Source organism: Pocillopora damicornis, chromosome 8 (assembly GCF_964200805.1).
Source record: "Pocillopora damicornis chromosome 8, jaPocDami1.2, whole genome shotgun sequence".
Classification (NCBI taxonomy): Eukaryota; Metazoa; Cnidaria; class Anthozoa; order Scleractinia; family Pocilloporidae; genus Pocillopora; species Pocillopora damicornis.
This window is the reverse complement of record NC_142677.1, coordinates 2,890,094-2,914,421: the sequence shown is the minus strand read 5'-3', so window position 1 is coordinate 2,914,421 and position 24,328 is coordinate 2,890,094. Positions and strand designations below refer to the sequence as shown.

General features: G+C 37.7%; 3 protein-coding genes and 1 pseudogene across 4 annotated transcripts in view; 3 read left to right on the top strand and 1 right to left on the bottom strand.

Moving 5' to 3' along the window:
- Positions 1–24,328, top strand: part of LOC113680485 (uncharacterized) — a 42,588-nt gene that overhangs the window by 14,300 nt on the left and 3,960 nt on the right. The window lies entirely within an intron of this gene.
- LOC149040944 (uncharacterized) lies at positions 22–4,002 on the bottom strand (annotated as a pseudogene). The gene is made up of 7 exons (XR_016179059.1): positions 3,474–4,002; positions 2,921–2,982; positions 1,340–1,437; positions 1,113–1,213; positions 825–1,003; positions 378–550; positions 22–154 (listed from the first exon to the last, which is right to left on the bottom strand). The product of XR_016179059.1 is annotated as an uncharacterized LOC149040944 (transcript).
- On the top strand, positions 12,552–20,473 carry LOC149040943 (uncharacterized). The gene is made up of 7 exons (XM_089214590.1): positions 12,552–13,366; positions 13,585–14,034; positions 14,331–14,411; positions 18,200–18,286; positions 19,045–19,826; positions 19,917–19,971; positions 20,190–20,473. The coding sequence occupies exons 1-7, from the start codon at positions 12,697–12,699 to the stop codon at positions 20,471–20,473; spliced, it is 2,409 nt and encodes an 802-aa protein (XP_089070716.1). The 5' UTR covers positions 12,552–12,696.
- On the top strand, positions 19,045–23,958 carry LOC149040942 (uncharacterized). Its single transcript, XM_089180034.1, has 4 exons — positions 19,045–19,971; positions 20,190–20,420; positions 21,986–23,338; positions 23,646–23,958. The coding sequence occupies exons 3-4, from the start codon at positions 22,012–22,014 to the stop codon at positions 23,822–23,824; spliced, it is 1,506 nt and encodes a 501-aa protein (XP_089036160.1). The 5' UTR covers positions 19,045–19,971; positions 20,190–20,420; positions 21,986–22,011; the 3' UTR covers positions 23,825–23,958.

The window sequence follows — 24,328 nt, the reverse complement described above, 5'->3', positions numbered from 1 at the left end:
TATGTACAATCACACTATTCTTTTAACACACAGAAAAACAAACTATTCGTTCTCAAAATCACAATCGCTTCCTGAGGAGCTGTCATTATCACTTTCTTCTCCTTCTCTTTCTTCCGCTCTGCTTTCGTCAGTGGTCTCTTCATCCTCAAGTTCTCTGTTGAACCAAAAAAATGTTAGTTAAACAATGTAACAACCTTGTATAAAGGAAACAAGCATATTACGAAATTTTTCATAGCATGCAATATATAGAGACAGAGAATTTTACATCGGTTCACATAGTTTATACATTCTTATGTGCTTCACTTTCATAGTTGGTAAACTAAAAGTAAAAGCGACAGCATCCAATAAGGAGTGTAAAGGCTAAGCAGCATTCTTACATTTCCGTTTGTTCCTGCTCTCTCCTTTGCATGATTTCCCTCCATTCATCGGACAGCGCCCATTTAGGAGAACCTGTGGGTGGCTCTCTTTCTACAGGCTCCCCTTTACGAGCCTTTGTTCGTTTCCACCTTTTGTTTGTTGCGTTTTCTGTCTTTTCGAACGCTTGTCAAGCCTAAAACAATAACAATATTATAATTAGAAGATGCCGTTGACTTGACTGAAACCGTGAAGTAAATCCAACCCTTAAAAAAAACCGGGCAAAAAAGCGCTAATAGGTGACTAACAAATAAACTGACTTTAAAGCCTACCTGACATTTACAGTCCATCATTGTCAATAACAAGGAACAGTCTGGCAATACTGGACAATTCTTAAGGATAGAAACATTTCCATCTTTCTTGCTATTAGAAATATCAGTAAAGGACTAAACCTTTAGCATGCTTCTTACTTGTTTAGGAAAGCTTCAAGAGTTTTGCTCCTGTATTTTGGGGGCCTAGACACCCATCCTCCTTCGCCTTCATCAGTATCTGTGTCATCATCGTCACTAGACATGTGCTCTTTACTTAACTTTGCGAAGGCACGGGACTCAGTCTCATCCTTGACATGAGCTTTTCTTCTCTAATATTTCTATGAGATAAAGAAAAATTTGCTTTTTAGTACTTTTCAACTAACTTTCATTGCATCATTCAAAATGTATCATTTAAGTTATTTTAATGCATATTAAATGTATACTTACTCGTTCTTTTCGAAGATTTTTCTTATTTTTCAATTTTATTTCATCCGTTATTTTTCCAAGGGCAGTCCTCCGTAAGTGCTCATGATACTTTTTGGCAGTTCCTGAACAAAACAAAAAAGGCTTTAATTTCAAAATTGCGTGATTGGGGCCTGATTATCTGTTATGGACAATAAATCTTGGTTGCAGTGGTGTCCTCTAGTTTTAAATTGCTTATATAGTAAACTTACGTTGTACAGCAGCTTTACCAAATCCACCTCGGTGGCCTTGGCGGCAAAGTTCATCAACAATCAGCTGAGTTACCTTTGTGTTGTGAGGGCTGGTGACCCTGACAGGGAGAAAATATACAAAATATTTAGGCCTCTGTATCTCGGTGAAAAAATTTCTTAGTGCCTTTACTCATTCACTCTTAAACTTGGGTTAAATGTATGGGTCCAAGTCTACATATGAGAAAAAGTGCTCATGGGTCTTCAAGCCTGCCTTAGGCCCCGTCCACACTGCGTCGGAGAAATTTGAAAACGCAGCTTCATTCCACGGTTAAGCCTACCGTCCACACTAATCCGGAGACGAAGACGGAGCTTTCCGAAAACGCTCTTCAAACTGAAGGAATTTGGCCTTGCGTTTTAGTGTGGACAGAGAACATTTTAAAAGCGGAGCTTTTCGAAAACAATGACTTCACGATAATCTTGTGATTAATCCTAACCCTCAAGGATGCACTCAAGAGTTTTTGTCGCCGTTGATTGTTGCGTTTTCAAATTTCTCCGGCGGAATGTGAACGGTGAACATTTGATGCGCTTTCAGAGTAAAAAGTCCGTTTTCAAATTTCTCCGGTGTAGTGTGGACGGGGTCTTAATTAGATTATATCAGTCCCACAAAAAATAGTTACCCTGAAACCTACATGATAAATTTTAATTACCAGTTGATTTCCGTTGCACAATTTTGATTTGACTTCTTTCCTTATTTCGGGTTTTCTAGCCCTTAAATTTCTTTCGAACATTGCCGATCGACTTGGAATACTTTCAAAATCCCCAAAAATCTGATGTTCAATTTGTAAAATCCCCGCCAGTTGTAGCAAAGTTGGCAGCGCGCGAAAACCAGGAAAATTGGTGAACATGGCCTTTGGTCAACAGCTTCCTTCCTATGAACGCGCGGGGAAATGGCGCAGAGGTACAGCAGTTACAGTGTTCGTCTTAGTATTATACGATCTGAACGCTAGGCAAATAACAGGAACCTACAGGTATGGTACTTTTGAGCTTTCCGTCAACTACATGCTGAAAGTGTCTCGAACCAGTTCAGCTTGCCAGATCTAATTGCACGTCATGAGAACGCGACCTAGTTTTAATTGTTTAGAGTCGTTTCTCCCTACCATTAACCTAAAACTCTCTTCATAATTCGTCCTCAGTGATAAGAGAGAAATCAGATGTCTCGATGCGCAAATGATTATTTAGCGGGAATAACTCTCACCCAAGAAAGCTTGCCATGAGTGATTCTTCTGCCGGGACCTAGAAAAGTCCCGAGAACTCACCGGGTCCAAATATTTTCGCGCGCGCAAGTTAATTGAAACTTTCGGAAACGGGCCCCTATTGTTATACAAAATACTTAGGCGGCAAGCTCAAAGTCCTTCCTCAAATAGGAAAGATGGCGGCAAAACGTTGCCAACAAAATCACAGAGTTCCGCGTGTAGCTTTGTCTTCGCGTTGACATTACGTGAATCATATACAATTTCATGCGAGATGGAAATAGATATACATGCACTAGGTCGTTATCAGAATTTAAATTCTAAACAAGTGCACAGTTTAATTTTTACTTACGATTCCCTTCCTCTGTATTGCCTTGCGGGGTCTCTACTATTGTGGAGCTTGTGAACCTCTTCCTATTACACAAATTTGAATACTGCCGCAATCAGTGCAACATTATAAACTTCCATTTTCACGGTAAAGCAAGTAACTCACGTCACAAACAGGTTGTGTTCAGCCTCTCATGAAAACTCCAAAAACTAAATGAAATCTAAGTGACCTAAATTGAGCGGTACCAAGACAAAAGCTTGTAAGCTTTAATCACACTTACATGAAAATTTCTCACCTCGATCAACAGAACGACTGAAAAGCCAGAGCAAGCAGCTTCCCTTAAGCTTTTAAAATTAAAAAGTTAACCAGCGACTGACATGTATTCATTTAGCTTAACTGAGATTTTGAACGATATCATGTAACTGATGTAAATGAGAAAATTACCATCAGGGTGTAGTCTTCAATGAGAGAAATATACATCGTTGTTCGATCGTTTCAAAATGACGCCAACTTAGCAGAGGGAATCAGGTACCACAACAGCAATCCAAGGTTTTTCAGTCAAAATTTTCAAACTCACCTGAACAAGAAGAGACGATTTTGTTCTCTTTCTCTTTTTCCCTCGTCCATCAGAATCACTCTCGGTTCCATCTACGGGCTGGGAAGAAAGCTTTCCTACCTTACCGTCTAGGATTTTTACTTTTTCGGCCAGTTCTTCAACACGCTCGTTTGAGCTTCGCACGGTCTGAAGTAGTTCCTCAATCGAACTCTGGCAGGCAGCAAGGCCAGTGATCAACTGCTGCGCTGTTTCTCGTGAGGATAGGGGCGTAGATCCGCTGGATCGGACAGAAGATGACGACCGACCAACTGAACTTACTCGCGAACTCGAACCGCTTGAAGGGGATGGAGTCCGTGATATTGAATAAAAATTGCTTGGTGCACTACCGCGACTTTGTGCGCTGGAATTCCGATCCATGTTTTTTAAATCAGATGAATAACACTATTTGAACCGCGGAAGAATTTGCATAAGTCGAGAAACAGTCTGAATCAGCGAACCTCGTGAACTGAAAATTCCCGCCACAAAGAACCAACAAATAACCACGAAGCGGCTGCGTGAGCTTCGCAACCAAGCCTTTTTTCAACGAGTTAGCATAGTTTTCCAGTCACGTTGGTGGAGGAAATGAATTCTGTTTTACCTGCAAATGAGAAAATTGTGTATTGTTCGAAGAGGAAGAAGAAAAGATTTTGTGATCACTGCGATCGTCTGGTCTCGATCAGGACGTTTAATGCCCACAAGCGAAGGAAGACCGTCGATAATGCAAAAATTGGTAAGTCAGTGTGACTTTGAATGGTTGTTGTTTGCTTTTTTTGACCAAGGAAGTCAGGTTATAGACTCACCTGCTTTGACTTTTTAGGGCTTAAGGTACAGAGACACTGATGTGGTAAACATGCAGTTGCAATTAATATAAAGTTGAAAGTTGGAAAGCTAAAAGATATACACTTTACAATCATCAAACCCTATGCTTCCTCGCAAAATTAGGGTTAATTACAACCATAACTTCTCTCAAACATTCATGCTTACAGGAAATCATTAGTTTTTGTCACTAGGTGGTACTGTATTTACAATAGTTTTACCAACACTAATGCTTTTTTTAAAAGTTATCACATAGTATATGACTATACAGGTCATGTGGAAGGTTCCTGCATGGGGACTGACATTTCAATTACCTCAGCAAACTGTAATCATGAGAATTACACACCAAGGTGTATTAACCAAGTGCTCATCTAATCAGTCACCTAATTGTTACAGTCAAGTTCACTCCCTTTTGAGTCTATCTTCAGCTTGATCATCTTGTTACATGGGAAAATATTAAATGTTATGCACATATTCAAATAATTACCTGAATCAAAAGTTATAATTTTTTGATAACCTCAGCCTCCTTTAATTGTGCTCCAGATGTAGTAAATGGTATTGAAGAGAAAGGAAGAAAGTTCTTGAAACACTATGTTAAATGAAACTTCGTTATGAATGTAAATTGGGACAGCAATGAAAATATCTGTGAAGCTATAATAAAAATTACCTTTTCATGTCAACAAACCTTAATGAGGCATGATATTAATAAATTTAATCTCACCCAGTTTGAATGCGGAATTCAAAATATAATTGACAGTAACTTGCTTGTGAATAGAAAAAAACTTAATGTGTTTTTCTTGCTACTATCATTCTAAATATCATAAATCAATCATGCCACCATTTCAGTATGATTTGTTTGATGATGTGTACTTTTTCTTATTGTCATAACAACAAACCTTAATGAGGCATGATATTAATAAATTTAATCTCACCCAGTTTGAATGCGGAATTCAAAATATAATTGACAGTAACTTGCTTGTGAATAGAAAAAAACTTAATGTGTTTTTCTTGCTACTATCATTCTAAATATCATAAATCAATCATGCCACCATTTCAGTATGATTTGTTTGATGATGTGTACTTTTTCTTATTGTCATCTAGTTTTAGTATCTATCTTTCACCAGCTGACATCTGAGAAGAATCAAGTCCCCACTGATGATTTGACACATTGTAGGCAAACCCCACAACTGATTAAATTTTATTTGATCAAAAACATGAGAGTAATAGAAGAAATTAGCTAGTACAATTTATGTTTTCCTTCTTAAGTATTCTGCAATCTTTTTTCTATCAAATAGTAAAGTTTACAGTCAAATCCGTCATTTCATTGTCTCCTGTTCATTTGTTTTTTTGCTTTCCTTACATTCTTAACTATTGTTGCCAACAAATGCAAGGAGCATATAAAATGTGTTTAGTTGTTAAAGACATCATGTAGAGTAGTCAGTTTCGTATATGTAGAATATTTCTTGAATATGTGATTGCAGTAAGTGGAAATGTCTGGTACACATCATTCTATGGTCTTCTACTCTTTTACCTTGGAGGGTGCCTTGTATACAAGAATTGAAGTTCAGTGCCTTTAGTAGCTTTTTTGGCTACAAAGATCAACAAAGAAAAACATTTTTTATAGACACCTCTACAATGGTAGGTAAATACAACTGGCATGTATGAGTGAAGCATGTCAAGCATTAAGGTATCATTGTCAATTTGCTTTTCATTACTTGCAAACAGCATATTTCTAGCAGCTTTGAAAACTTCTGTATCTCCGCTTTCAAAGAAAAGCATTTCCCATGAAAATTTAAACATGAAAGACATATTAACCCCTTAAGCCCTAATAATTAATTGCTCCTTACAATATCACCTTGAAATCAAACATTCAGGTAATGAGAATATAGGAAATAGTCACCAACTAGAGAAGCTTTGGATTACAAAACAAATTCTCCTCATCAGCACCTTGGAGAATGTGTAGGGAACAGTGTGGAAAATATGCATACTGATGTTAGGGTGGAAAGGGTAAAGTTCTTCCATTGTAAGTGTCACAAAAGATCAGGTTTTCATCACATTTTGTTTTTTCACATTTGAAAGCATAAGTATATTTTAATTATTACAATATAGTGTTTTAACTGTTTTAACCCTTTCACTCCCAAGGTCTCAATAGTAATTCTCTCAACTGTCTGCCAATTGATTCTCGTCATGTTAGTTTGGAGAATTTGGTATCGGATCAATTAGCAATGTCATAATTGATATTTTCTTTATTCTCATCACTTGTCTGCATGATATTGTATAGATAAAGTGAGGAGGAATTCTGGTTTGATCACTCACAGGGGTTAAAGGGTTAAGACACATATGGTAGTTATATGTATGAGAAAGAGAGCAAATGACTATAGCATTACACTCCAGTAAAGTGTTCTTATATGGAAGAAGTTTCTACCTGAATGAAATTAAATTGACTTTACAATTCGGATTTTAGTTAAAGAAAGGTGTAATTAATCTCTTTACAAGGATGAAAAGAGAATGCCATTTATGAATTTTAAAATAGTCCGAAAAGTCCTAACGATTTGAAGGTTTTTAACAAACACAGCTAACACTCGTATAGTATATGTGGTTTCGTGTCCATAAACAAAACAGAGCAAAACAGGAATGATGAAAAGAATAAACCAAACTGTCATAACTGTTAAGAATTTATACAAATCACGGTGTTAGAGAAATTGAAACTGTTTGTTTTCCAAGTTTTATGTTGAAAAACTAGCGTGCTTTCACGAGCCACAGCTTGGCCGGATTTACCGTAACATTTCACTTTCAGATTCTGTATTTAGACTTACAAACTACGAGAAAAAATGTTGAATTCGAGCTGCCGAATCATTTGAAGTTGAACAACATTTTTGTTCGGTTTGAAATTAAAATTTGTTTTGAAAGTAAAAAAACAAAAGCAAACAAAACAAAAACAAAACAAATTAAGCTTGTAAATCTCGAATCGTTCAAGACAGGAGACTTACAAATTAGTCAAGTATTCTCTCATCAACCGCCCAAGAGGATTCCACAGGCAACTTAGCACTTGAAAATTTCCTTTCGTATAGGTAACAGCATGATATCGAATGCAGTTTGGTGTAGGAGCACGTGTTAATTTTTCAAAGAAATAAAAATTTCACTAGCCCTTTCTTCTCTTAACGACCTCCGGCCAAAAGTAATTTTTGTAAAAAGATACTTAAAACGGCTCAAGAAGGAGAAAAAATACCACGAATGCATCGATTAACATTTCAATAAACTTCATTGAGATATTCAGAACGAGATGTAATTTACATATACAATTTTCAGAGCTTCATTGCCAACGAGCCAGCCGAGCGAAGACGCTCGGCTGGCGAGGCGGCAGAGAATAGTGCCGCGCGAAGAATGGTGTATGCGAAAAAATTCTCGATCGGCATTGAAAAGTGTAAGTGTAAGGTGTAAGGTGTAAGATGTAAGAATGTCTCAGTTTAAGCCAATTGCAAGGAAGGAACTATTCAAGCCAATGAAAAGACGTGTTACATTGTAGTTTTTAACCAATCAGGAGGCGGTACATCTAGACACTTTCGCGTGGTTGTTTGATGAGATTGTTTGTGGAAGCGTCTCTTCGTTTGGTTTGAAGTGCAAGCAGCTCGATCTTGTTGTAGAAGGTGAGTGTTTTCTTCGTTGTGGTCGTTATTGAATTGTAAAGAATTTCATAGGCTCAGAATATACAGTGGTCAAGAGACCAACAGCACTAGCGTGTTATACAGCGGTTGAGAGATCAATAGAACCAGCGTGTTCGCTACTGACTTGAACCAGCGAGTTTAGCAATCAATAGGACCAGCATGTTCATCAATTAAACTAAAACTTCAATCGACCAGCGTTCCTTTACAAAACTCTTCATCTAATTCGAATATTGAGGAAAACTGTTGAAACTAGTAAGAGCAAATCCAGAGTTCAAATTCACTGTTTGAGATACGAAATCGAACCAGCGTGTTCACCACAGAATTGAACGAGCGTGTTCATCAATCGAACTAGCGTATCAAACTGATAGTTCATCGATCGAAGTAGCTTGTTTCCTCTCACTTTGCTCAGAATATACAGTGGTCGAGAGACCAATAGCACTAGCGTGTTATACAGTGGTAGAGAGATCAATAGAACCAGCGTGTTAGCTACTGATTTGAACCAGCGAGTTCAGCAATCAATAGAACCAGCGTGTTCATCAATCAAACTGAAACTTCAATCGACCAGCGTGCCTTTACAAAACTCTTCATCTAATTCGAATATTGAGGAAAACTGTTGGAACTAGAGCAAATCCAGTGTTCAAATTCAGTGTTCGAGACACGAAATCGAACCAGCGTGTTCACCACAGAATTGAACGAGCGTGTTCATCAATCGAACCAGCGTATCGAACTGAAAGTTCAGCAATCACGAAATCGAACCAGCGTGTTCACCAGAGAATTGAACGAGCTTGTTCATCAATCGAACTAGCATATCGAACTGAAAGTTCATGAATCGAAGTAGCTTGTTCCCTCTCACTTTCACTTTGCACTGAAAGTTCGATTGAGCAGCGTTGACGGACTACTCCCCTCCAAACAGCGTATTCACAAACGGAATCCAAGCAGTTTGTATATTTCTCGCACTTATCAATCATGGTGTGTTTATGGTACGCAGTACTCACAATATTTTTACTGAAATTACATCATTACAATGTAAATACTGGGGTTAGTACGAAGTTTTCCTACGGATGCTCAAGTTTATATTATTTTTCATTTAACAAGAACATAATACGTATTATGAAATATAGCGGAAAATATTTACAAAGGAGAATTCCCCATGCCTCTCACGGAAGCTTTAATCCTTACATTATAACAAATAAAGAAGCGCATATTGTAAATGGAAACATAAGTGTCGGTTACATTAAGAAGAATGAGGCCACCTCTTCCAATCAACAGTTGCAAGAGACGAATAACAATCGAAGACATTTTATGAATTACTGCTTAACACACTCGGGCAGGTTTTCTTGTGCAGTTGACTCTTTTCTTGAACTCACTTTTGCTATTTTTAGAGATTCTTTGCAACGTGTTGAACGTAATGAGTTTTTTCAAACGTTATTTGAAGCATGTGTGCATTTACAAAGTTGTAATGGGGAGACGGATATGACCCTTATTCGAGAACCTGTTTGGGCTTATTTGAGACAGCATTGTAACTCATTTGCTACAATGTCTGCAGATGCTGTATTTAGTGACATATTCAAATTAAGCACAGTTGGAGTTATGACCGAGGAATTGCAATCCCTTTTTTTGGTAAAAGAGAGCAATCAGTCAGTTTGCTCATTGTGCAACAATGCAATCATAAAAAATACAAGTATATTTGTTATTTATATTACTTGCCAAAACCGGGGTCATAGCTTATTTGACAATTATGTTTCTGAGGCAATACTTCCAAGTAGCAAAGCACTTTTCTGTGGTCTGTGTCAACAGCATTCTGGGAATGTTTCATTGCTACAACATTTTGTTATCCTTCCAAAATTTTTATTCATAGAACTTGCTTCAACTTGTATCAATAAAGTATACTTTACCAACATCATCGATGTGTTAGGTCAAAGTTATGAACTAAAAGGCATGGTACGCTGTGCAAGTCATCATCTTACAGTGGCTATAAATAATCACACTGAATGGATATATATTGATGCTTTGTGTGTGTCAGTGAGAAGTTTCACTTCAATTCAGGATCTTTTGAATAATTACCCTAATGGTTGGTTTTTTGCTGTGTTTGAAAAGTGTTCATCCACAATTGAAACTGATTTACAGCCAAATAGCCCAACTGAAGCATTTCCAAAAGACAAATGCTATGAAACCATGCAGGGTGGAACTCAATCTCAGGTGCCTAATGTGTTTTTTAAATCAGGCAAATTGAGCTCTTCTTCATATCAAATTGAGGAAGAAAGTAAACAAGATGATTCGTTTAATAACAAAAAAAGGACACAATCAGAAATAAAGGAAGCTGATAAGAGACTTAAGTTGGATACACAACAAAAACATCTGAAAAAATACAGAAACAAAAAATCAGATGTTACAAATGGCATAGGTAAATTAGAAGAGAGAACTAATGAAAATGAGTGCAGGTGGCAGCATAATAAAAAAAAATTGACTACAAATGAAACAGATAAACTAAGGAAAAGGATCAAGAACAAAGCATACATGAAAGAATATAGAAAAAAAAATAACATTAAGAAACAATTGACTACAAATGAGGCAGATAAACTAAGAAAAAGGATCAAGAACAAAGCATATATGAAGGAATATAGAAAAAGAAATAACCTTAAGAAAAAATTGACTACAAATGAAGCAGATAAACTAAGAGAAAGAATCAAGAGCAAAGCGTACATGAAGGAATATAGAAAAAAAATAACATTAAAAAAAACTTAACTACAAATGAAGAAGATAAACTAAGAAAAAGGATCAAAAACAAACAGTATGTGAAGGATTATAGGAAAAGGACAACATTAAAAAAAATGCCTACAAATGAAGCAGACAAAGTAAGAAAAAGGATTAAGAACAAAGATTACATGAAGGAATATAGAAAAAGAAAGAAAAGTGACCAAAACAACTCTGGAAGTAAAATGAAAATTGTTAATAATCAAACTACTTGTGAAGCAGGAACACAGTTCATTGAAAAAAAAACAAAACAGTGTCCTGTGGTAAGTCAAGATAAGTATCTTTCACTGTTTGATGCTAAAACATATGGACAACTTCACCATCAGGAGTGGGTAGCAATTAATATAAAGAGGTTTCATGAGTCCATGATTTTCAAAATCTGGCATTGCCAAGTTTGCCATGAAGCATGGCCATTGTCAGTAAAAAACAAAAAAGAAGCAGACTATGTTTGTTCAAGATGTGTAAGAGACAAGAACAGTATTGAAAAGTTCTCTGCTCAAAACAGCATGATACCAGCTCAAGTTCCAAAAGAATTACAAGGTCTAACCCAAATAGAAGAGATGTTAATTGCTCGTGCTTTTCCAGTTATCAGTGTTTACACAAAGCCAGGTGGACAAAGAGCTTATAAAGGTCATTGCATTAATTTCCCCCAAGATATCCAGGATCTTGCAGACACACTACCAAAATATCCCAAAGAACTCCCTATAATAGTAATAACAGCGGAAGGCAAGAATAACACTTCTAAAGATTTAATTGTTCGAAGACAAAAAGTTTTTATAGCTCTGCAGTGGTTAGTTGATCACAATCCTGTGTACAAAAACATTAAAATTGATTATACTTGTTCATAACCTTCATAGATTTTGTTCGTCATGTCAACAATAATTAACTACGAACACATAGTGTGGTCTGCCTGTGGTGATACGACTTTGCACTCGTGTTACATGAAAAATACACCCGTTTTCAGCCAATCAGACGCACGTAATTTTTCAGGCATATCATTATTCCAGTAATATAGTGTGGGTGTGTTACCAATTCCTTTGTCAATTGCCTACATCATCTGGCTTGATGAAAAATTCTTACCTTACGCTGACCCAATATGGTCATGCTTGCCAGCGTTCAACCAAAAATACAAGAAAAAAACCTGGCGGTTACAGAAAGGTGTCAGAGAAGAGAAGCTTAAGTTTATTTTATTTTAAACAATTTTATCATTAAGCTGTTGAAAGCATTGATTCAAGTCGTTATCTGGTAGTAAATAGACATGGTAGTTAACTACGTGCATTTAAATCTAATGAAGCTGTCCAGTTCATAGTAAAACAAAATATTTGCTCAATTACATCCGGAATACGGTAAAACGGCGACGACCTAACTAATTAATTGGTTGATTTATTGATTTGACAGAGGAAGTTTTGTCTGAAAAACTCGAAGGAGAGGAAGAAATCGAAAAAGAAATAAAAAATAAGGCTCACAGAGAGAGTACAGATACAGAACTTGTTATGCGGAAAGGCGCAATTTAGTGGTTCAAAAACAAGGCTATTTTTGTTTCACGTGCGTTCATAATCAGTCTCTGGTCAGTAAGCTAGCACATACATTACTAACACGCTTCCCCAAGGCAGTTAACCTCAGTGGCACACATATATATATTTATACACACCCGTTTTCAAAAACGTTGCAATTTGAAAAAAAAAAAAAAAAAAAGAAAAAAAAAAAAAGAAAAAAGGAATACATACACTTGTTGTCAAAAAGCGTCTATTTCTGATGAGAAAACAAAAGGTATACATATTTTATGTCAGAAGCCCTGTTCATGTATATTTCCGAATTGCGACGTTTTTGAAAACGGGTATATATATATCTATTATAGCATTATAAACTCTTGCAGCTGATTAGCTGGTTATCAATTTCTTTAAGGTTTTCCCGCATTTGTCAACTTGCTTGTCGTATTCATTTCCGATTTTAGGACAAGTATTTATGACATGACGGAAGAAGCCCTAGGATCAACAAGTCTTAAAGCAAATTTTCATCGCTTGACACGATTACTGATGCGTGGAGGTGTGCAGCTTTTGCGGGAGACATTAGACGCCATTCACCCACCAGTTGATCTCCCTTTGAGACTCGCTGATCCTGCCATACGGGCACGGCTGATAAGAACAAGACTTACCCAGCGAGAGAGGGCTTGTTTGTACCCATCCCCAGGGGTGTATGGCGAGTCCAAGGATTTTGACATCACATTAATCTTCAAGTTATTGAGGACAATTTGCAGCCTGACCCCTCCCCCTGGACCGAGAGGATGGGATGATTTACCAAACCGCTCAGACCACACTCTGGTGGCAGATTTAGTTCGAATGAAATATTATCGAAATAAGATTTATGGTAATTGTTCCACTATGGAAATATCTGACATCGATTTTATTCGTCTGTGGGAGGAAATTAGTGAAGTTCTGTTAAGAATTGCGACAAATATTAGTCATGTAAAGAGATATGAGTGGCAGAAGTTCATTGATGATCTTCGTCTTAATCCTTTGACGCCAAAGAATGAAAGATGCATTGAAGAGCTAGAGACCTGGTATATGCAAGATATGGATACTAAAAATGAAATTGAAGAGCTGAGAGAGGAACTGAGGTCTCAAGGACAAGTGATTGTAGGTCAGTAAAAGAGAAAATTTAAGTCCCCTTTAGACAAAAATAAGGAAACCTTTTCTTCGCTTCACTTTACTGTTAATCCGATGTTGCCATTTTCCCCCAAGATCCACATTTAATTTCTTTGACCTTGCACGTTTGCTTTAAGAATAAATTTCCGAAACACCGATGGTGCTCTTTTTTGAGTTCAAATGCAGGTTAATATTTTGTTGGTTTTCTATCAGCCATACAGATGGACATAGCCGATTATCATCAAGCCGCTGGATCCGAGCCGACGTTCCTTGTACCTAATCCATTCTTACCTGTGCCGGAACAAGCAGCGGGAGCAGATGACCCTGAACCAAATAATCCACCAGAAATAGATGTTTGGAACGTAATTTTATCATTTAAAGAATCAGTTGATTTATTCTTACGATACTTATGGTATAAACTTCGTCTTCGAGTGCGTAACAGTGAGGTAGGGAGCTTGCCCATAACAGTTGAATGCAGTTCATCGCAAGACCTTGAAGGATTGTGCGAAGATTATCTCAGTGGTCATCTTAATTCAGTTGCCCAGGAAATGCTGATAACACCACAGGTTTTGGAGAAACTTGGTGTTACTGAGCTGAAGCTGAAGACCTCTATTTCCGAAGATCAGTGTGAGAAAGGGAAAAAGCTGGTAGAGGCGAGCTCAGGTGATTATTGCGAGTTTACCAACATTGAAGTCTAAGCGTTTTTACAGTTTTTATTGATTCGTCACAATAAGGCACACTTCACCGAAAAGGGAATATGGACAGTAAATTACAAATAGTAAGGTATTTTTCACTATATAGAGCCAGCGAAGGGTCTTGATGGTCTTTGATGACATGAAATGACAAAATAAAGGGAGGTGAAGAGTTAGACCCGAAACTGAACCCAACCAAAAAAAATGGTTTTGACTGCTTTTTCATTTGATTTGTTTTTCCGTTTCCTTCGTTTTGATTCTTAAAAGGAGCGGAAGACAAGAGCGAAATTCAAGGCGCCTTGAAAGCTACAATCACAAAGACTATTTCTGAGGGACCTTTGGAGCCAGGTAACGTAACGGTATTTAACATGATGCCTTGTATCCAACCACCTCAAAGATGGTTAAATTTTTACGAGGTAGTTAGTTTGTGGATTTGTATAGCACCGATGCTCTGGCCTCAAGAGAGAGCAGCGAGAACCCTCCATTATAATGATAATAACAATAATTACAATATTATAGCAGGAAGCCTACTTCACCAAAAGGTACTCTTCAGTGGGGCCCTGCTTATACTACAATTAGCTTCGAATAAATAAAAACTACTCATGGTAAAAGAGTAAAAACTAGATTAAGAATAGAAACAGTACAAAAACAATTAAAAACGATTTAAAAACTAATTAAAAAACTTTAGAGTGCACATTTGAGCTTAGATTTAAAATAAGGTTTTAATTTTTTTCGTTGTTTTTCATTTATTATTTAGGTACACTCCGCATTATGTTATAATTCATGTAGAGTCTGGGAGATGTGAATTTACAGTAATATAATCAGATTAATCTTTATGAAACGCGATTCTGGCTCTTGGCGGTCTTTTGAGCAAATAAACCTACATTTTAAAGCTCTTTGCACAAGAAAATTGATCAAGGAAGCTAAAAAATGTGATAACTTTCGGGAGTTTTGTAGGAATGGAAAATTTCACGTTTAGAGAGATGCATGTAGGCGAAATGTTGATGGGAAAATCGTAGCGTTTCTTTCTTCTGTCTTTTATCACTTTGGAGATTTGCTAAAATTACCAAATATGTCTTTTGTTTGGCACAAAACATTCATTAGTCCATGATTTGATTATTTATTATCATTATCCCTTATTTTAAGAGATTTTTAAAGTCACATGCTGCGTGTTGGTTGACATACAAGCTCTCGTGTGCGACAATTCGACTTTTACAGACGAGAAATTCTGCCCTCTCGTTCAGGAGGAAATATCAAGGGCGCTAACAAATTACAAAACCGTGCTACTACTCCGAAAATAAAACTAAAATAGTGTTGTCGTTGTCACTTACCGCCATGAAACATTTCCATGCAGAACTCCGCCAAAATAATATTTGTGGCGTGACCCGAAGGCTTTTTGAAGGAAATATTCATAGGCGTTGTTCATGCTGTCTACTAGGTAACAATTTCAGAATATTATGCAGATCTCTGTGTGTATTTTCTTGCTTCGATCGTAAAATATCTGCAATTTTTCAAACATTTTATATCTTTATGTAAATCTACATCTCTCTCGATCAAGTGTTGCCGGTGTCACAGCGGATATGGACCCCCCTTCGTAGATTTGGACCCCCCTACCAAACTTTCCTTTTGAGCATCCTTTTTATCATATTTAGTAACTAATTCTATTTGCAAGCTTTTTTGTTGATGTTCTTTTCAATCACAACACAACATTTCTTCAATAAAGGTAAAAAAAAAACAAAAAAAAACAGCCATTTCCTTCCAATTCTACCGCATCATTATATCAGGTCGTATAGTATACGCAAGAATTGGATGTGAACAAACTACTGCATTCGAACTACTGAAATTGTTACAATAAATCTTTGCTTCTTCTGATGGGAACCAACATTGGTACGAACGTCATAACAATAGTGGAGACTACTGCGTCCAGTCACAAAAATAAGTCAGTCTGATTTTCTAAAATAATAACATTAAACAGTTTCTGAACAAGAACGAAGAAACTACTCATACTACAAGTCGTTCGTAAAGCCTCTGATAAGTAAAAATGTTTCTATTCTGAACTATTGGAACTCTCAGCTTATTTTCAGATGCAAGTCAACATTAATGTCTACGTCTTGACAAAGTGAAGACTATTAAATCGAACTCAATCTTATTTTCTAATTTTAACGATTATTAACTGTTGAGGAATCCGAAATAACACCTTAACAATTACGAAGACGTTTAGAGTCTGGCGATCTGCAGACAATGCAGAACCGCTCGCCCTCCGGGGCAGTCTTAAATTCCTCGCAGCTCATGTGTAACCATTCCTCGCATAACTTGCACTGTACCATGTCGTCCCAACACTTGGGCATTGAACAATGAGAAAATCGATTAGTGTCAAAAGTTTGTCTCTTATTGAATCTAGCGGTGTTCGACTATCGCGGAAAAGGTTAAAAAAGTACCTTTCTCCAAACATTAAACTAAATGCTTGCCCATTTTCCCTCGGTCAAAAGAAATACCCGACGGGTCATTTTCAGCTGCCAGTTCTTATACATTAACGATACGCATGTTTTGAATTAAAAAAAAATACTTTAGTACGCACTGGAACGTAAAGTATCATCCATTTTTACTAGAACGTTAAGGATGATGTTTTAACTCAGTTTTGTGGGGGGGGGGGGGGGGGGGTCCAAATCGGCGGAGGTGGGTCCAAATCCGCTAGGACACCGGCAGCACTCGATCGAGAGAGATGTAGGTCTAGAATGCTTGAGAAACTGCAGATATTTTAAGATCGAAGCGAGGAAATACACACAGAGATCTGCAGAATGTTCTGAAATTGTTATCTAGTAGACAGCATAATAAATAATAATCCTTACGAAAAGTCTTCGGGTCACGCTACAGGTGTTAGTTTGGTGAAATGGAAATGTTCGATGGCGGTAAGTGACAACGACAACACTAGTTTAGTTTTATTTTCGGAGTAGTAGCACAGTTTTTTAATTTGATAGCGCCCTTGTTATTTCCCCCTAAGCGAGAGGGCAGAATTTCTTGTCTGTAAAAGCCGAATTGTCGCACACGAGAGCTTGTATGTAAAAATCTCCTAAAATGAGCGATAATTTTATTGAAAAATCAAATCATGGACTAAGGAATATGTTGTGCCGAACAAAAGACATATTTGATGATTTTAGCAAATCTCCAAAGTAATAAGCGACAGGAGAAAGAGACACTACGATTTTCCCGTCAACATTTCGCCTACATGCATCTCTCTAAACGTGAAATTTTCCATTTCTACAAAAACTCTCGAAAGTTGTTCACATTTTTTAGCTTCCTTGATCAATATCTTGTATGACGAGCGATAAAATGTAGGTTTATTTGCTCAAGTGACCGCCTAGAGCCAGAATTGCGTGACAGGTGGATTTGAGAGAAGCCCATCACAGTCGCAGATTTTAAAAGGCATCCAAGACAAAATTATGGCAGCGCCCAAAGATTTTCTTGATGGTTTTCAGAGATTAAATAATCGATTATAAAGGAGAATTAAAATTAGTGTTGTAGCTTTTTGGCAAGGGGAGATATTTGACCTCAAAGTTATCAAATATTTGAATGGATCGAAAAGTCTAAAACACAGTCATTTACTTGCCTTTGATGATTGACAAGCCCTCGATCAAATTGACTTATAATTGCGGCGTACATTCATCAAGGATGTAACAATATGTATATAAACCTTCAGAGTAGTCAGTTAAATACCATCGCATTGAGAGCCTCATACATTTTGATGCGATTTCTTCGGTGAAAACCAAGAAAAACCGCGGAGGGGAGTGGTCTCTCTCCGCCCGGAAATAACCAAAACGGAAAATAGTTTTTCTGTTTGAGTTTTGGGAGTAGACCCCTTTAAACTGGTAAAGTTTCATTGAAATCGGTGAGATGGCATGTGGCACTGTGCTCAGGTGTTAAAGCCATCATCTTCAAGTAACATTTGAATTCCCTCGTGATTTTGTGGGAAAAGCAGCAATAGGTCCTTGATCGTTCTTTCTTTCAGATCCTTTCAAACCTATCAAGAAAGAGAAATCGAGGCATTGATGTTGGGAGACTTAATACATTTATATACTCCAAGTGCCTTACGCATTCATTTACGTCGACTAAATTTTTTAACCGCCCTTGTTTTTAAGGGGAAGGATATCTTGACAAAGTAGAAAATTACGATGCGGAACCACCGATGATAACAAAGAATCGTGCAATATTAACTCCTGGAGAAGGTAATCTGAAGAAAACTTGTTTTCAAAAAGTCTCTCTAACTTCAATCATCTAAATGTTCAATCATCTAAATGTTCTCGTCCTGCCTTCAAGAAAGAAAATTTAGGGAACGAAGTTGAGAGAATTCACATATTCATTTCATGTCAAACTATCTAGCTGTCTTTGTTTGTAAGAAGAAGGATAACTTGCTTTAGAAGAAATTTACGATGACGTATCCATCACTGTTGAACCACCCACGATGAAAAGGGATCGTAGAGGATTAACTCCTGGAAAAGTAAACCAGAAAAAAACTGGCTTTAGCAAAGTCCTTCAAACTAAGATGTTTTATCAACTGAATGATACCCTCCTCCCTTCGAGAAAGAATAATAAGGGAGGCCCGGTCGCTCAGCTCAGCGGGAAGTCAGTTATGTCTATTTTTCTGGATGCCTTTTTCAGAGACCTAGACCCAGTTGTTCATCCAACTGAAGTTTTCAAAACACACTGCGCTATCCACCGGATAGAAATTTATCCGGTGGGTAGCGTTATCCACTTTCGAACATCCGGAGCCTAGTGTTAGGAAGGCATGATCGATCCTTTCCCACAATTTCTTTATTCATCTCTCGTCTGAGAAGCGATAGCTAACAGAACATGTTATTCAGCTATTTGGATTATGATTCAAGACTACTTAAGTGGCATCAAATCACAAGTAAGCGTGGCTAATTTTGTATACTCGTTGGACTTTCTTGAGACAGGATGCCCTGCATTTCATTTTATTTTTCAGCTGAAGACAGCAAAGATGCCACAGTTTCTAAAATCGTAACCAGTGATGGAGCAACCCTGAGTATAAAAGGCGTTACCTTGACATTTCCTCCTGGAGCCGTGAAAGATCCCGTCATCATCCAACTCACTTTGGAAGAACCATACAGATACTGCCACCTGATAACTCGTCGTGGTCTCCAGAACGATTTGATATTTTTAGCTCCTATTGTCAACTGTCAACCTAATGGCCAGAAATTCAAAAACCAGATCACCATGAAGGTCACATTGAACGGCAAAAGAGCGAAGTCACACAGTGATCTCCTCGTCCTGCATGGAACTTGCACCGGTCAAAGCCAAAAGCCAAATTGGGAGGACATCACTGATAAGTCCAAATTTGATTTTAAAACGAAGGAACTAAAAGTTATGATCAATCAATTTTCGATCATTACTGTTCTGGCGAGGTTAACATGGGTACGCACCAAAGAAATTGTGACCCGACTGAACCTCATGCCATTCAGCTACACGTTGTCTGTCCTCCTCAAGAGTAATCGGCAACAATACCCCTTTGACGAGCTTGCCCTTGCGTTCATGAGCCAAGACACGTACCAGGAGGAGTACTACAGAGATCATGATGATTATGCCATAATGCGGCTCAAAAAAGATGGATTCGAAGAACTTTCTATTGACTGTAGAAATTCACAGGAAAATAACTGCATTTACAACAAGGAAATCTTAACAATCTCAATTCAACTCGGGGAGGATTACAAACCGGCAAATAACCAGCGAGAATGCTTTGAAGTTGTGGTGGATTCTACTGCCTGGTGAAATGCTGGACATGTGATCAAATTCCCTTTACAAGTTTCTAACGCGAATTCTAAAATTTTTTGTGGAAAGATCCTTGTGAAAGGCGAATATGGGCACGTTCGCGAGAACAAGTTTTGCCAACAAGGTAAGCTTCTGCAGTAATTCGAGTGAATTTTTAAATTTGAGCTATTTTGGCCCATATACTTGCGAATGTGTGGCCTCTTACAATCTTATTAAGTTTAATTATAAGTCCTGCTACAAAAAAGCTTTCGATAAAAAAGAATCTCCTATGATCTCAAACAAAAAACTGTAGATTAAATGGGCATGCTTATTTCATGATGAAAAAAAAAACTTTAATTGCAGATCTGTGTGGCTACGTGAGACACGTTCTTGCTGTGAAGAGGGCAATTTTCGACGTTAAGTCCGTAGCTCAAAAGCTCGAATTACCTGTTGAAACACAGCAACAAGTTGTTGCATGTTGGCAAGGAGAGGAAGAACAACTGGAACTTGCAATACAACGCTGGAGGGAAAAGCATGGGGATGCAGCAAATCCGAACAATCTAAAAAAAGCCCTTGAGGAGCTAGAACCTGAAGGTAAGTCTCTTCTCTCCGACTACGTGTATAGACGATGGTCTGAGTGCGACTAAGAGGTCGTTTATCATGATAAAAATGGAAGTTTTTATCTTTCCATGGCACATATAAATTTGCTACCTCCCGAGGAAAATTCACATTCTGTTTGAATTCTTGGTGAAAAGCCAGTATTCGCATTTGAAAAAAGAAAGAAGTGTTAGAAAGGATTTCCTGACACTCGTCGTTCAGTTGACTATATATTTTATTCTCTCTTTTATTACGCAAGTTATTGCAACGGGGATTAGCTCTGATCTCTCGAGGGAAGTGTGGGTCACCGCTTATAAAGGTGACACTTACCGAGCGGTCAATCTCTAACCTTCGTCATATTTTTGCACTTAAATAACGAATCACGTTGGGCTACCCAGAACGGAGTTCGCATACTAAGTGGATACCTTCGCGATGTTTACGCTTTACGAAATGTCTTTCTGGCTTAAATTTCTTGGTCTTACGGTCAAGTTCGGGCAAAACAAAAACAAGATTGAAAACATAAAAATTTTAGTAAACTTAGTAACAGAATTAAAATTCCACTTGTAAAGATATCTTAAAAGAAAATAGTCCTTGAAGGCTGTTGCATAACAGCAGAATAAAAACAATATTCGGAGGAGAAAGGGCGTACCCAAGGTACCGCCCCTAAAAGAGCTACGTGCTAGTCGTATAAGTTATCTAATTACAAATTCAGTGCGGAAGAGGAAAAGTACTATATGTTTACATTTTAAGTCACCTCTAAGAAAAAGAGGTGTCCAGCGTGCTAAATTATAAACTGAAAACTATTTTCCTGATCTGGAATTCGACTTAGATATAGCCTGAAAACGAAAGTATTAAATGGATAAAAGTATAAAGGAGGGTTATTTCCAGGAAATTCCTGTACGGGATCAACTTTTATAGGGTAGAATCGTTTTCTTAGTAATTAATTATCTTTTAGCGACATAATGAAAATATACCGATATCTAGCCGCAAACCGCAGTTTACGCAAAAACGTGTCTCCGTGTCAATTTCACGATCATAACAAGGAAATGGTAACCAAACTCCAGCTGTAAGATAAGACTGCTAAAAGGAATAGGAATGATCAACTGGCCTATTATAATGTCTACTGAATGGCTTATGCAAATATGTTATTTCCATTTATTTTCACGTTCAAGTAAGTCAAAAATCACCTATAATGAAAATTCTTTGCTAGATGCCAATTTTGTCTTTTAACAATATTCCCCAATTTCGGAAATACAAAAAGACCAGAACACTAGGCACTTCACAGACCATTACGTCAAATATGCAGGAGTCAAAGCACATGGTTTATTTTACCTTATCCGAGAAAATTAGACCGTCTAACTGTTTTCAGATGTTATTGCAAACTTGAGGGGCGTATTCTCCTCGCTCGTTTTATTGTTGGTCCGTTCCAAGACTTGAGCTACGTGGTCAGGTGTCCTACTCATTGAGTCAAATGTTGGGGACAGAGGATTTCGGATAAGAACCATGATAACTATTTTGTTCTATTCAAGTAACAGTCACTTAATTTCTCTATATTTCTTTAGAATTTAAGGTGAAAGAGAGAGGGCAAATGCACATTGAACACTTGAGAGACCTGGCATTTAAAATCGCAAGTTTAAGACATCAGGATTCTGACCTTATGAAATATTTTGGTCGCGAAGTAGAGATGCTTTGTGGCGCAGTTTTGAGAGACTGCTGTATTGAGAACGCAACCTCCAAAGGAGAGGTGGAATCAGCAACTCAAACGGAGAATTTTGCCTCTGTTCTTGTGATGAAAAAGCGACTACCCGAGAGCGTTGGAAAGATGTGCACGCGTATGTTCTCATCTCAAGAGGATGAATTCATTACAAGCAGTTTCCTATGCATTGTTTCTGAGTTCATCCAAGCCATTAAAGAAATCTTCCGAGAGGAAAAAATTCAACGAACACCGAGTGGATTAAGAGGAGTAACAGAGGAAGCAACTCTCCAAAATGTTACTTCAGGCATTCAAGATGCTGCTCATGATAAGAATATTTTAAAACTTCTGAATGAGGTGTGCTACATTCTCGAGATTCTGTGTCGAAACAACAACGATGACCGACAAGAAGAATCGCGGATACAAAGATGGGGTAGTGGTGTTATGATGGGTGACATGTTAGAATTTCTGGAAAGATTCTTTCAAAGCACTGAAGCACGTAGATTATACAAAAGATTGGATTTGTTTTCCGTCTCTTTGAGAGACATCATAAAAAACCCTACAGATTTTGAGGGAAGCTTCTTACGTGATTTCCATAATGTTGCAGTAAGTTTGCTGAAGTTCGCCAAGTTTGATCCATCACACCTTGTGCAATTTGAACTAAAGGACCCAACTAACTCGATCAACAACCAGACAAGAGATGACATAAAGTACGATATGTCGAAAGAAACATTTTCTCAGCTCTTTTGGATGATCAAAGAGAGCGAGAAAACATTACAACTTGAGGCCACTGCACATGTCCACATTGGAGGACATCTTCTTACAATTGGAGCATTCGAAGCAGTGATCGTCCTTCCCGAGTCAAGTGGTGAGATTGTTGAAAATGCTCCCATTACTTCTTTCCCAGTCTCATTCAAAAGTGAAACTGGTGGAGACTCAGGGAACCTTCGCGTTACTCTATATTCGAGGCAGAAAAACGACATCAGCAAGGCTCTGGAATATTTGCAGAATGCATTACGTGGACATTTGATCCTCCCAAAACAACCAGAAATTAAGGAAACCAGCCTGAAACTTGTGAACGTCGCCAAAGCGGGGACAGACGTCGCTCTACGTTTGACTCACAGATGGGGATCAGGGACCATAGAAGTTGAAAGCAATAGTTTTGTGCCTCAGCCGCTTGGATATTCATCTCCCGAATCTCAACACAATTTGGAAATAACAGGTTGAGAAAATTTTTTTTAGAAATAACTTTGCTGGTCTTCAAGCCTATACTGTTAACCTATTATTGTGACATGAGAGCGCAATTCATACTAAGAAATCAGAGACATAAAACTACCTAATCTCCTTCGTGGGAAATCTCCAATCTAGAAATCTTTGCACTGTATCCTCTTCTTTTAAGCTAAATAATGCTATATAAAATGAGATTAATCATTTTCAACCCATTTCAAATATACTGTTTTAATTACTTAAACATTTGTTAGATTCAATGAATAACCAAAAATACCAAACTGCACTGTATATCGCTTTAGATGAGTCTGATCAACCAGCGGTGAGGGAATCGTCACTTTTATCAGGAACAAGCGAATGCTTTGCGGATAACCACAACAGTGGCAGCAACTTCATGACTGGCTCATCAAGTGCTGAACTGATTCCTTTCCCGCCGTCGACAACAATGCCAACGGGTATGTTTTTAGAGATTTTAAATTAATCTTAGGGTGCGTTCCTTTGGTTCAATTTGTGATCAGTGGCGTTCCTTTCGAGCAAATCCATTGTCAGATTAGTGATTTATCAAATCCACTCTGGACAAGGATTTTATCGTATCACTGATCTGCGCGATTTGAAGACTCAAGATTATTGAATCACAGACCCAACGCGTTCCTCTGGACGAAGGATCCGAAATTAATCAGCCCAGCGGTACTCAATTCAAACAAGTACGTACTTCATATATTGACCGGAAAGATTGTTGGCAATCACTCCACAAATTCTGCGGTAAACAAGAAATACACTTTATTATGTAATGTTGAATCGATCGGCCACTGATCGCAGGCACTCAGGGTTCCCAAGTATCCATATCGTAATCAATACTTGCTTCTATAAGTCAATGGTAGGTCTTCCCCTATTCCTTTGTCCATGAGGCAGACCAAGGGAAGTAGCTAACAGGCATTTCAAACAGGTGACATTCGAAAATGACATCGAAAGTCTAAAACAATGT

Coding starts and splice junctions, on each gene's coding strand:
- LOC149040942 (XM_089180034.1), top strand. CDS start 22,012: ATGCACATTGAACACTTGAGAGACCTGGCATTTAAAATCGCAAGTTTA. Junction 23,339..23,645: donor ACACAATTTGGAAATAACAG/GTTGAGAAAATT, acceptor ATATCGCTTTAG/ATGAGTCTGATCAACCAGCG.
- LOC149040943 (XM_089214590.1), top strand. CDS start 12,697: ATGACGGAAGAAGCCCTAGGATCAACAAGTCTTAAAGCAAATTTTCAT. Junction 14,412..18,199: donor TGAGGGACCTTTGGAGCCAG/GTAACGTAACGG, acceptor CTTGTTTTTAAG/GGGAAGGATATCTTGACAAA. Junction 19,972..20,189: donor GAACAAGTTTTGCCAACAAG/GTAAGCTTCTGC, acceptor CTTTAATTGCAG/ATCTGTGTGGCTACGTGAGA.